Source organism: Bacillus rossius, chromosome 7, assembly GCF_032445375.1.
Source record: "Bacillus rossius redtenbacheri isolate Brsri chromosome 7, Brsri_v3, whole genome shotgun sequence".
Classification (NCBI taxonomy): Eukaryota; Metazoa; Arthropoda; class Insecta; order Phasmatodea; family Bacillidae; genus Bacillus; species Bacillus rossius.
The window spans coordinates 67,078,510-67,091,786 of NC_086335.1; the positions used below are offsets into that span (position 1 = coordinate 67,078,510).

Here is a 13,277-nt window from a genome sequence, read left to right on the forward strand (position 1 = left end):
AACCTCAAGTAAGTGTAAATTGTAATTTAGGATCACGCTCACCAGAGCCCCCTAAGACAGTTAATTTTCGGTGCTGGCCGTCTCCAGAGCACTAGTTACCGCGCCCCGCGAGACTGCCGCGGCAAATTCATAGTGTTATGTTAGTACAGCTGTACAACGGTTCAGACGCTGTATAGCACATTCACATAGTTTTTGTAGCGGTTCTGACACCGCGTAGTGTACGCATAGGGAGTACCGCGTACCCATGCGTACCACCGGAGAAGTCCGTGAATTAAACGCAAATTAATATAAACCGTGTCGCTTACAATTATTTTGCTCCACTCCGTCCTTCACACGGCCGAGCGGCCTCACAACCAAGTAGGGGAGTTCAGGATGGATTTCAAGCCGCGTACCTGGCGGGGCACGCGGGGGCAGAGTACCCACGCCTGGCGCGCACCCCCCCCCCCCCCCCCCCCCCCCGGACAACAGCAGCACCGCGGCGCCTTTAGCGCCTGTCAGGTACTTCCCGGGCCTTCCACAGAGGCCGGGTGACGGCAACAGCATGCCAGATAATACTTTGTGTGTTAAAGACATTGGGAGTGAGCCTAAGAGCAACGTGGGCAAAGCCAGCCTAAACAAGCCTCATGGGACGACTCGCTCAGTGGTCTCCCTGTTATGCCCCTTGCGACTGAAGCATTCTTATTGTTGTTCTCATTGTTGTTTAAATATATAATTATAATCCATTGTTTGGAACAATAATTTCAGATGTCTGAATTCGAATTTTCCAGTTAGTAATAACAAATGTACATAGTTCAAAATTGCCTATTTAGATTACTTTTCAAGCCATTAAAATTGAATAAAATAAATCTAAAAATTATAAAATTTGATTTATTCTCAAGCTCTTTACGATACCTTAACACGCCAACACAAAATTTTTTTTTTTTCCAAATTTCCTTTTACATGTATAGAGTAGAGCTTCCAAAACATTCCACAAAAATAAATAAAATTTATATGTAGGGTCAAAGCACTGACTATTCTGTAGCTTATCATGTCTATGAGCTGAAAGCCTGTGTTTCAGTAAGCAAGTCTGACTCGACTATTTAACATCAGCAGCAGCTAAAGCTCTGTTTCTCTTAGGACGGCAACTGTACTAACATAAAAACAATTTCCAAGAATGCAACAAATGCATCCATTATATCAAACCGAACAGCATATAAAATGTGCTAGCGAAACTTTGTAGTCATTGTAGACCTAACCCCATGCCTAAACTGTAGTCATTAAGCTTAATCTATGCATGAAATTAAAATACTAGGATGCAATACACTAGACCAATTAATTTTTTTTAGATGCCAATGAGATAAAGCATAACAGGAAATGGAATGCCAATGAACATAGTATTTAACTAATATACATCATCACACATAGATAAAACCATAAAACATGTAACAATTTTATAAAATATTTTAATGTTCAAATAAACTATACAAAAAAATTATTTTTATAAGATCCCATAATTTTAAGAGTTAAAACATGTTCTTTATTTATGTTGTAGTACATAACATTTATGTATGGTAATATTAATTCTCACATAGTCTTATTTTGGCATGACACAAGAGAATTCTTTTGGGCTGGTTAAATGCAGTGCAATATCATTACAAATGTGTCCAATATTTACTTTGAACAATGAAATTTCATCACAATCATCATCTACATGTAAAATTCTAAAAGTAATAAATTTTGTAATTTTCTAAAGTAAAGTAGCAATACATTTTAACTGTACAAACTTTACAATACTGTACAACTACTTGAAAATTTCTCTAAGTGGATTCAAAAACTGTTATGTTGTTCTCAGGGCGTCTAAACAAATCTGTAAAAAATTTCTCTAGCTTTCCCAGACTAAAATTCATAAATTTTCCCTAATTAAAAAAAAAATAATTGATCTATTTTGCAATTTCCTGAAAGAAATAAAGAAATACCAGTCTCCACCATCCCCACAGAATGGCCTAGCGCAAACATAACCTCGCATACACCATTTTATATGACTACGCACTAAACCACCATCTGGAAAAAAAAAATGCTTTCACAGCCTGGTTGTTGGCAAACTGCACCATCACATTCTCGCCCCGAATTACTATCACTGGGAAATTTACATCACTTTTCCAGTTTTAAAGTAAATTTTCTGACTTCCCTGACCGATTACAACTTCCCTGACTTTTCCCTGATTTTCTCTGACTTTCCAGAATGCTGCCACACTGCCTAATGTAAATAGTAAGTTTAACTGTACAAGATTACCAATGAGTAGACACAAGATGTAATGGTTAAACGCTATAAACCGAAATACAGTAACACCAAAAAGCATGTTAATAGCACTGAAATGCAACTTAATTCATAAATCAGCATTTTTAATTAAAACAATAACTCAATTCACAAAACCATAATATTTTAATTTATTAAATTCAATGAATTAAATTTATTTAGCACAAAGTTTGTCCCAAAATGTATGTATTAAATTGGAAATTATTATTTTTTGATCTTGCATCTGTTATTAAAGTAGTAACGCATTTTTACTATACCAGGTTGGTACATTTTTAAAAAAACACACAAATACTTTGCGATTTATTTTTGTTATTCCAAGCAGTTAAGACAAGTGTCTTACATATAATTCTTATTGTAATTGTTGCAAAAGTGTATCATATCAGTCAAAGTTACACAGTTTTGATTAAATAAGTGTAATGAAACTTTTAAGTGTTAGATTTGTTTAATATTATGCTATGTTTATGTATAAACAAAATTCATAAAAAATAAAACAATAACACAAAGACTCCTTTTTTAAGAACAAAATTAGCCTAAAAATAAAACCATAAAATCTTGTTTCTACCAATGAGGGTCTAAATACCTGTTGTATTTTATATTTTAAAACAGATATAAGAATATGTGGGCTTTAACTTCCTTGGCTAACTGAACACCTAAAAATATTTCATTTGGACAACTTGTAACACTGCAAACACTTAATATCATAACCTTGCATAGTAGCCAACAATTATTCTACACTGCAAAGCACATTTATTCTTAACTGTTCTGAAAAACATAAACCAGCCCGGCAGAATGAATTTATACAGTACAAGTTCAACGCTACACACATTCCCTAAAACAAATTCTATACACAATCCACATTTTACAAATTCAAACATAATTGAGATACGCTCATGTAGTACCTAAATACTGCCTCCTACAACACAAAGTGAAAAATTATACACATTTAATGATAGCAGCCCCTTAAAAGTAAACTTAAAACCAAAATAAAATAAAATGCCTTGAAAGAGCAAACAAATAATAATAATAATAATAATAATAATAATAATAATGTGAATATAGAATTAAGATTGAGAATTAAAAACCATAAAACATGTACGTAATATAATTGGTTAGGTACATGAAAAGCTATCATCATACATCTCTGCAAGCAAAGGAGAAATAAAGCTTATCCTACCATAACTTTCAAAGTATTAGTTATAAGCTTAAGTATTAACTTCGAAGGTGAACTTGCCACATCAAATAGATTACAGTTCCAACAAAACATACTAGTATATCAATTCTAGTCAATATTACAGAGTAGAGAGAAAACTTATGTTCAGGCCTATACAATCCGACATCAAGAGAAGGAAGACTTCAAAAGCACCAAAACATTTCAAGAGTAGAGTCAGGTAGCTTCTTCCAGACTTTAGTTTAAAGATAAGTTACTAATTAACATAATATGTATTTACTCTGTCATCATCCAGGGGTGCATTAAGGATGTATTTAACCAGCACTGTTGTCGTAAATGGGTGCCACTACATAAAATTGGGCTAACTAAGTAAATATGGATACACCATTGGCCAGTCTTGTGAGAATACTGAGCTGTCAAAGTCTGAATGCTTGCTGAAGCATTGGTCAAAAAAGTCTCACAAAATCGTGAACAGAGTATATCTTCTTTTTTCTTACATGTACGTTAAAAGAAAAAAATTAAATCAATAAATGTTAGATACTGATTTTGCATAATGTTCAGACAATTTTTAGAGGCAAGATTATGTATATGGTCAATAGCGCTAAAACATAAACAACAGCCAAACTGAAGTCAACACACAGCCAAACACCGAAATGGAAGTCACTACACTGCATAGCACCAAAATGCAGCGAAAGTACCTCAACTGACTCATTTTGTCTATTAAAATACAGAATTAATAAAATATTTAGTTTAGGCCTTATTTATAAACCTAAAATATTATATACTAAATAAAAAAATATGTATAGTTTTTACAAAGTACCGTGTTTTCTCGCATAATCGTCACACATTTTATTCTAAAATCAAGATTGAAAAGTAGGGGTGCAACGATTATGCGGAAAAAAAAAATTTTTTTTGTTAGGTAAAGTTATTTATAAAAACAAAACCTGTTCATGGAAAGTATGTTTATTTAAAAAAAAGGTGGAGCATGCAAGAGCACGCCAAACAATCTATATTAATAATTCATTAAACAAAAAGCTTTCTTCAACTTTAAATAGAAAAACCAAAACTCTAACGCAAACCACTTGAATCTGACGTGAACTAACGTGTCGTAGTACACACTTGCCACGAAAGAATACGGGCTATCAAATGTATTTAACTCGGCACCTGACAGAGAGTGTGCGTTGCATCCAATCGGCGAGATATCGATATTCGACTACGTGCGCGCGCTCTATACGGGAAGCAACATAACCAAACATGAATGATGCACTGGCTACATTTTTATAATCAGATAAAGGAAATAACGATTAAAAACGTCTTTAAAAGAAAATTTTCACATCAGACAAGTTTGTATTTCCGGTAATTAAATACATAAGTGGTAATGACCGAAATTAAATTTTAGATTTCTACTTTAAAATACATCGTTTTATACGGAAAAGATAACTACACTGCGGCGACGCAGACAATCGGATAAAGGAAATAACGTTTAAAAACGTCTTTATAAGAAAATTTTCACGTCAGACAAGTTTGTATTTCCGTTAATTGAATAAATAAGTGGTAATGACTGAATAAATATTAGATTTCTACTTTAAAATATATTGTTTTATACGGAAAAGATACCTACACAAAGCGCTCGGGATCTACTAGCGGGACCAAAAACATCATGCGAGTTTGCGCGAGAAGTTTTTTATACCAATTTTGACGACCTAAAATATGGGTGCGACGATTACGCGCGTATGACGATTATGCGATAAAAGAGGGTAAAGCATAGCGGTCTATAGCTACTTAAATGGCTGAAAGCCTTGAAAGAAGCATCACAAGGAAATAAATAAATATAATGATTTTGGGTTTTAAACATTGCATATATGTGTGTGTATACATATAAAGTAGTACACTATGAAACATTAAAGAAACATTACAGAAGAATATTGAATGGTATAGTTACAGTTTTTTTATTTAAATTTCTCAGTTTCTCTTATCAATAAACGTATGTAGTACTATTGTTTTATGTACACATTTGAAGGGTCTTACTACACATTTTTAAAGCAGTTGATCAAAATTATTGTTCTTGGTATGTACTTATTATCACATGTGATTTTCATTATTAATGATGATAAAGATTAAATTCTCAATTTTTAATAACAAAACTTGCTTCTTTATTACATCATAAAACCTTGACTCTAACAATTGGTCTTTCTAATTAAAAAAAAAAAATAATATTTTTCACCTCTATCTCTCCTAACTATGTGCATCTTCTGATGGTGACAAGAGTGATATTAACAAAAGGGGAATTCTTGCACAGTAACTATTTTGATCATCTTACTAACTGTTTGTATCAATTAAGCTGCAGTTGCAATATATTATGTATAGGAGAGTAAGATTATAGTGAATGCAAGTATTATACATACCTATTTAAATTATCTTGGGCTTTGTATTTGTCATCGACAAACACTTAAATCTTTGCCTTCAATTAAAATTGTGGGGGGGGGGGGGGGGGGGAAGTTTTTCACACATCCCTAATTATATCTTAATAAACTTTCCATAAAAATTAAATATGTGACATTTTTAATTAAATTCTTTTATCGATACCTATTGCTTGCTGTATGACTAATATGCAATATTCCATGACTTGAGACTGGTTTATCAGGACAGTATTCGCCCGTCTAGAGAAGGTAAAGAGGGTTTTGAGATCAGAGAAGAAATTGCTGATGGATTATTGAATTGGGTATACACTATTTTCTATTTGGCTACACTAAACATGCTTATTAAACAATACCAAAAATATTGAGGAAATATCCATAAGCAAAAAGATTAGGTTCTGTACAATACACAAATCAACCCATTAGTAACTACTGCAAAAATTTTTTGTGAAAGGAACCACTATTTTCAGAAAATATGAGTCAATTTGATTATTAAAGGCAACTTTTATTAATTAGATTTAAGTAAGTAGAAGTATTAAAATTAGAATCAGCTCCTCTTAATTTACTTGATTGAGAGTTAGTGAGTACAAAGGCCAAATCAGAAGTTGTAGAAAAAACTGGAATCAACAATAGTACAAACAAAATACATGTACAACCATATTGATATTAATTTTATTATTTTAATACAATACTATCTTCTAATGTAATTTATATGACTTATCCACCTATGCTCATATCAAGAGCACTAACATTTGAAAAGAATAAAAAGGAACATTTGTAAAATAAGATAAAAATAATATGAGTAAACAGTGATAAAATATAATATCTTAAAACATATATACTACAGTGAAATCTCATTAGAAAATAATCTATAAAAATGATAGTTAATAGTTAAAATGCTTGATATTGAAATGTTACTTCATGTAAAACATCTTGTAGGGATCTGAAAATACTAACTTTTAAGTGAGCAATCATTTGAATTGGGATACTTCTCAATGAAGTTTCACTGCAGCAACAAACACACCCACCCACACATGTATCTATACCCTTAAAGAGTTTTACATGGCAGCCATATCACATAATTGCACCTTGTATTGAATACACACATAATCTGCATGACATCCATGTCTTTACAAAAAAAAATTATATTTAATATAAATAATATACAAACTAACAGCTTACAGCTTTGATCGCTTAATTTAATAACTGCTTTCTGCATGCAAGTAAATATGCAAATAAATGAATGACTATATGCGGTAACACAAAATACCTAATACATTAAATACCAATAAACGTAATGGCAGAACATATTATATACCAAAAATATACAGTAGTATTAACTACTGCAACTTGTATAAACACTCTCTTGTTTAAAAAAATTAATTTTTTTTTAGTGATCTCAAAATATTTGTAGTACCCTTAAGAGAGTGAAATAAATAAATCCAATAGTTTTGAAACCACAATGAGATAATCTACAACAATAAAATGTGTAGGTACAAAAATACACAGAACAGAGAACAGAAAGCAGAATACAATATGTCATTAATTTATTTATGTTTGTAAAATTATGGTGGAGGCAAGAGTATACAAGTTTTAACAAAGTATTCCACCTATTACTCCTTCAACATACCTTCCCATAAGTTCAAAACCACTCTGTCTCATGTAAAGATGTTAGTTTTCTGGAAAAATATTTTTGGAAAAATTTTCTGCTGACTGAAATATTTTTAGAGTTGAAATTTTAAACAAACACACAAATAAATGTTATCAACTTTTATTTACAAACAGAACTAAAGAAAACATACGTACATTTTGTCGTTCTTTACCAACTTCTAGCTCACTAACATTAGAGAGTTGGGTGGTAAGACCCATATTTTTACCTTTACCAACTGAGGAACAAAAAATTGTTGTTTAAACAGTAACTACCAATCTGCATAAAAAAAATAAAAATAACAAACTATCTTCAATTATGTAAATCTATGCTGGCAATGGAAACATTTACGGAAAAACATGAGGTTACATTTTTCCAAAAAAATTTTGCCATTCGCATCTCTTAGAGAGAGCACGGCAGTGAAAACTAGAGGAAAACACGTTCTTGCCTTTTTCAACACATTCTGACAAATAATCTTCCCTTGGAAATGACAGTTACGTTCCTTTGACGGACTACTCTATAGCCACATGCACTGAACTGCGGGCCATTTTTATAAAAAGGTCCTGATCGGCTACTTGATGTCGAACAACTCACTCTGCAGTGCTAGCTACGCAGCCTTAGCAATGCTGGCTCCATGATGCAGCATCAACTGCAAGTCAATAACGGCTCTGACTTCAACTACAGCTAACTACGTAATTGATGACAATTATCAAAGCCAAACATGCTTAGTTCCTCAACAAAAATAACTACATACTCACAAATTCTATTAACTGATTCATCACATCTTTCAAAATCAAATGCAAATATTGGTGGAAAGAAAGCTTTGAAACAAAAATTACATGAGTATTGCATACACTGGAACTAGAAAGATAAATAAACAAAAAAAATATTGTACATTCATAAAATAAAAAAATTAAATTTCAACAAGGTTATTTTTCTTTCTGTGAATGGTGATTCAGATAATTTAAGAAAATAAATATGATTCTGCTTTCTTTTGCAGAGTCTAAACAATTTTTTTAAACGAGCTAAATGATCACCTATACAATACTGAGTACAGTTCTTAAAAATCTTGCCTCCACAGTTTTTATTATTTTACAAACATACAGAAAATGCAATATGTGTGTATGATAAGTAATATATATAATATTATATACAACATCTAATTTTATGCAGATTAATACAACAGATCAAAAAAAACATCACATTTGAGCCATAGTAAAAGGACAGAATCAATATTAAAATTTTTTTTTTTTTGCTCACACTACAGTTATTCTGAAACTTACCTTTCCCCATTCGCCACACACGACTTGATCGCTGCCTACTTGCAGAGTCTCTGGTTGGATCCGTCTCGAGTACAAACGCACACGCACCCAGCCGGAACGGGCAAGAGGTGCAACAGGAGCGGGGGTAAGAACCCCTACGCTGTGTAGGTGCCCATGAAGTTGCCGCAGCTGGGGCAAGAGTGGCGCACCTTCTTGCAAGAGTCCATGCAGTACGGGACGCATGACAGACAACAGCAACTGGACAGACCGGGACAAAGTTGAGACACGTGCGGCTGTTACACCAAACACCGGACCACTTCACGGCTAATAACTCAAGCAAAAAGCCTGTAAAAATGTTAATTTTTAACAGGTACATGCTTGAATTTAACTGCAAAAGTATAATGACTATAAAAGATATACTATGTATATGTAGATTTGCAGGGGAAGAATTTCGTAGAAAAAAAACTGAACATCCAATACTCCACACCAAAAAAATAAAAGTAAAATTTATTATTCATTAGAGGTTACAGATCTTTACAAAGTTTCAACTCTGAACGAGAAACAAGTTAATTTAGGGCAGTAATTTCATATTTTCCCCTTAGCAAAACAACTTATTAACTTAAGCATTTGTTTCTTAAATGCTTAATTTAACATCACAGAATATTATAAATTGTGGTTGTCCAAAAAAAAAAAATCAAATTCCGAGCCATACTTTTTGGGGCAGCACTCTTTGCGAAATTAAAATTACATAAAACTAAGCTAAGCAGTAGTTAAAAAAAAAATTCTGATTTGAATGCAACTAATGTAAAATGAGAAGGGTGAAATAAAAGTCTTATTTATTAAATTATGAACAACATATTTTACACCCTGATTAAAGCAGAAAATGGTAATATTTTTGGTAACTTTTTATTTGTTTTGATGAGCATTGGTCAAACGGGCTGGTATATGGAAACCACAATTATTAATCGTGCAATATTGTGAGCCGATCCAGAATTTTCAGCTGCACGGCAGAACATTTCAGTGACCAACGAAGGGAAATGGTGCTCGGTGACCTCCCTGAAAGTGCGGGAACTCGTGCAAACAACGGCCAGTCTCTCACCCGATAAGGCAGAGCAGGACGCAGGCGACGTGGGCGCCCGTCTTGTTCTCCGTCACGGTGGTCGTCTTCACGTTCATGCGGCAGGCGGGGCAGACCGTGGTCACCGGCCGGGGGCCGACGGCGGTGGGTCCCAGCGAGACGTACTGCAGGCTCGCTGCATCACGGGGGGACCACACACGTTATCACAAGTTACAGCAAACTGACTCCACTCACATTACCACCCACCGACTCCACAAACAATACAGCTACACCCACATTACCACATACAGACTCCTAAAACATAACCACTGACTTCACACGCATTACCGCACCTGGACTACACACCCACTACCGAACACGAACACAGACTCCACGCACATTACCACACACTGATTTAGCACACAGACTCCAAACACATTACCACACAGACTCCACTCACATTACCACACACTGATTTAGCACACAGACTCCAAACACATTACCATACAGACTCCACTCACATTACCACACACTGATTTAGCACACAGACTCCAAACACATTACCACACAGACTCCACTCACATTACCGCACTGATTCCAAGCACATTACCACACACTGACTCACCCCACACACATTTCCACACACTGACTTCCCTCCCATGTACCTCATGGTAGCGGCACAATACAGTAGCTGATAATCACTTGTCCCACCACTTTCACTACCACATGTGTCTACTAGGTACAAACAGTATTTTCTTTTGTCTAATGACCAACTGACCACCTCATACCCACATTTCCTTCCAGTATCACTAACAGAGTGGGTCTCTGTTACGGACAGCCGACTGAAAAGCATGCTTGAAAGGTCTCTGCCAAAGTTTACCTGGCGGGTGAGCGACGTTGTGTAGTGGAATTGGCGGCGAGGAAGCGGACTCGGCCGGGACTTGGGCTGGCGTGAATCCCGGGCCTCCATCTGCAACCGACACACGAGCCAGATTCAACCACCAACACCACTACGTTCCTCGTAGGTCATATTAACTCCCTCTGCTTTAATGTTATTGATGACGATGATGAAGAATTAGAGGTCCAAATATTGTCCACATTGGGATCATTTGAGACAATTGGGGATGACCAGATGAAAATGAAGGGTAAATCTGTATTGTACGGATTAGCGCCAAAAAAAATCGTACAAATATGAATTAACTTTCATTATATGCTATCTTACGTCCTCTTTTCAGAACCGCCTGCGGAGATTAAAAATTCCAATTACTTTTGGAGATATCGAATTTTTTAATATTCAATTTTTTGGCGATTTTTTTAAAAAAAATTTTTAAAAATCCGAAAATACCTTTATTCTGTGCTCTTTAACTTCCTCTTTTCATTAAACCCGGCAGAGATCAGAAATTCCAAATACTTTAGGAGATATGGAATTTTTTAATTTTCGTGATGTGCACTGATGCTTTGTTGCTTGTTGCTCCATTGTTGCTTGTTTACAAGTATGATTTTTTTTTTTTTGCGACGTAGTTGAACGACTACATCACGTAAAAAGAAAATTACGTGAGTTCCTACTGTTCATCCTTTTTCCCGGTTTGTTAGGTCAGGTCAGCTACATTATAAATACTTTAAAAGTAAACAACCATTAAAATTAATTTTATTATTTTTAATGTCCGTTCAGTTTCAAAGTATTTATACTGTAGCTGACCTGACCTAATCTACCTTTGTCCCGTTTTGTTAGGTCAGGTCAGTTACATTATAAATACTTAAAACTATACAAGTAAAATTAATTAATATTATTTTTAATTTCCGTTTATTTTGAAGTATTTATCATGTAACTAACCTTACCTAATGGAAAATTTCTGTTATTTAGGCAATTCACGCACACACGGCAAAATATAAAATGGCGTCTGTTGAATGATTACATAGGGCTTGTATTTCAAAATAAGAACGGCGATATCTCCAAAAGTAATTGGAATTTTTAATCTCCGCAGGCGGTTTTGAAAAGAGGACGTAAAATAGCATATAATGAAAGTTATTTCATATTTGTACGATTTTTTTTGGCGCTAATCCGTACAATACAGATTTACCAAATGAAGAATTGTTAAGAATGAATATGTGGGGAAAATGGGAGTAACCTGAGAAAACCTATGCAAATGTCGCACTTGCTGTGGCAAGATACTAGAAAAATTCAGGCTCTGCCTCTTAAATATGTTACTTATGCCACTTTAGACAGCTGTTAATTAACGTCTTCTGAACCTCCACTTAGTTGAAAAACTACAGGATACTTGAAGTATCACAATACCTGCAAAGGAAATAATTAAATACTATATCAGAAATTAAAATTTTTTTTGGGATTTTTAAATTTTTATTTTTTAGATAAGTCATGGTTCTTCAAACTTACCTAGTAAAGTTTTCAAGGAGTGAAGAATGGAAAGGAGAAAAAAACTTGATGGTTGTTGAACGATAGGGTGAGGAGTTTGTGTTGGCAGAGTTGTGGCTCGATTCAGGAGAATAGTAAGAGAGAAGTAGGGTGAATGTTTGCCCCTAGGCTTCGGCCCAGCAGCAGCAGTCATCAAATCAAAATTAAAATATTATTTGTATGATAAATATTATTTATTCATGATTCAAATTTAGACAGTAAAAACATGGGGTACTCTAAAGAATACTCACAGTATGGCTGTGGTGGGTATGAAAGATGGGGTCCTATTGGGTACTGATGCTGCTGCGGCGCGTACGGAGGTTGGGGCGGGTACTGAGGTCTCGGCGCGTAGCCTCCTGACAACCCCATGGTCTCTTCGTACGATGGTGGAGCTGGCACCATGGCGACAGCTTCATGGTCCATCAGCGGTGCAGAAGGCAAACCATCTTTCCCAGAACTCATTCCGATTGCAAGCTGTGAAATTGACGTCAAAACACACGACTTGAACCACTATTAGCAACTTTCCCGGTAAAATAAATATTAGTAATGTAGCTTACCTAACCTAAACAACCGTTCACTTATGTTATTAGTATTATTTTCCAGAAGCAGCTATTCCTAGAAATTTCTAGTTTCTCAAATAGTGAAACTAATAAATTAAATGTCTACAGTAACCCATTAGTATATAATTGCAATCAAACCAATAAACGTGTGCAAAACCATGTGAAGAAATGTAATGTCGTATAGTTACAATATTAAAGCCTCATAAAAAGTCATTTAGAGAACATTCTAAGTGGCAGGTGTACGTCATAAATTTTTAAAAATGAACCAAATATTATAGCAAATATGTAAGAATATTTGATTAAACTTGTCTCTAAAACTGACAATAACATACCTAAAGCCTATGATGGTGGAAAAAGTAAACAAATAAATAATAGGCAACTCTGATGCAAAGAGTAGAAAGAGACATAGAGGAAATATATAATAATTCTACAAAAAAGTACGAAACGCCATGTTTGC

At 34.4% G+C, this 13,277-nt stretch overlaps 1 protein-coding gene across 2 annotated transcripts; it reads right to left on the reverse strand.

The window, feature by feature from the left end:
• Window positions 1-472: 472 nt before the first annotated feature.
• LOC134534265 (lipopolysaccharide-induced tumor necrosis factor-alpha factor homolog) lies at window positions 473-13,219 on the reverse strand. 2 transcript variants are annotated; one of them, XM_063372560.1, is made up of 5 exons: window positions 13,153-13,219; window positions 12,512-12,734; window positions 10,728-10,817; window positions 9,890-10,043; window positions 473-9,048 (listed from the first exon to the last, which is right to left on the reverse strand). In XM_063372560.1, the coding sequence occupies exons 2-5, from the start codon at window positions 12,720-12,722 to the stop codon at window positions 8,946-8,948; spliced, it is 558 nt and encodes a 185-aa protein (XP_063228630.1). In that variant the 5' UTR covers window positions 12,723-12,734; window positions 13,153-13,219; the 3' UTR covers window positions 473-8,945. The 2 variants fall into 2 exon arrangements, with proteins under 2 accessions (XP_063228630.1, XP_063228631.1); XM_063372561.1 differs by having other exon boundaries at window positions 12,818-13,166.
• Window positions 13,220-13,277: the final 58 nt, after the last annotated feature.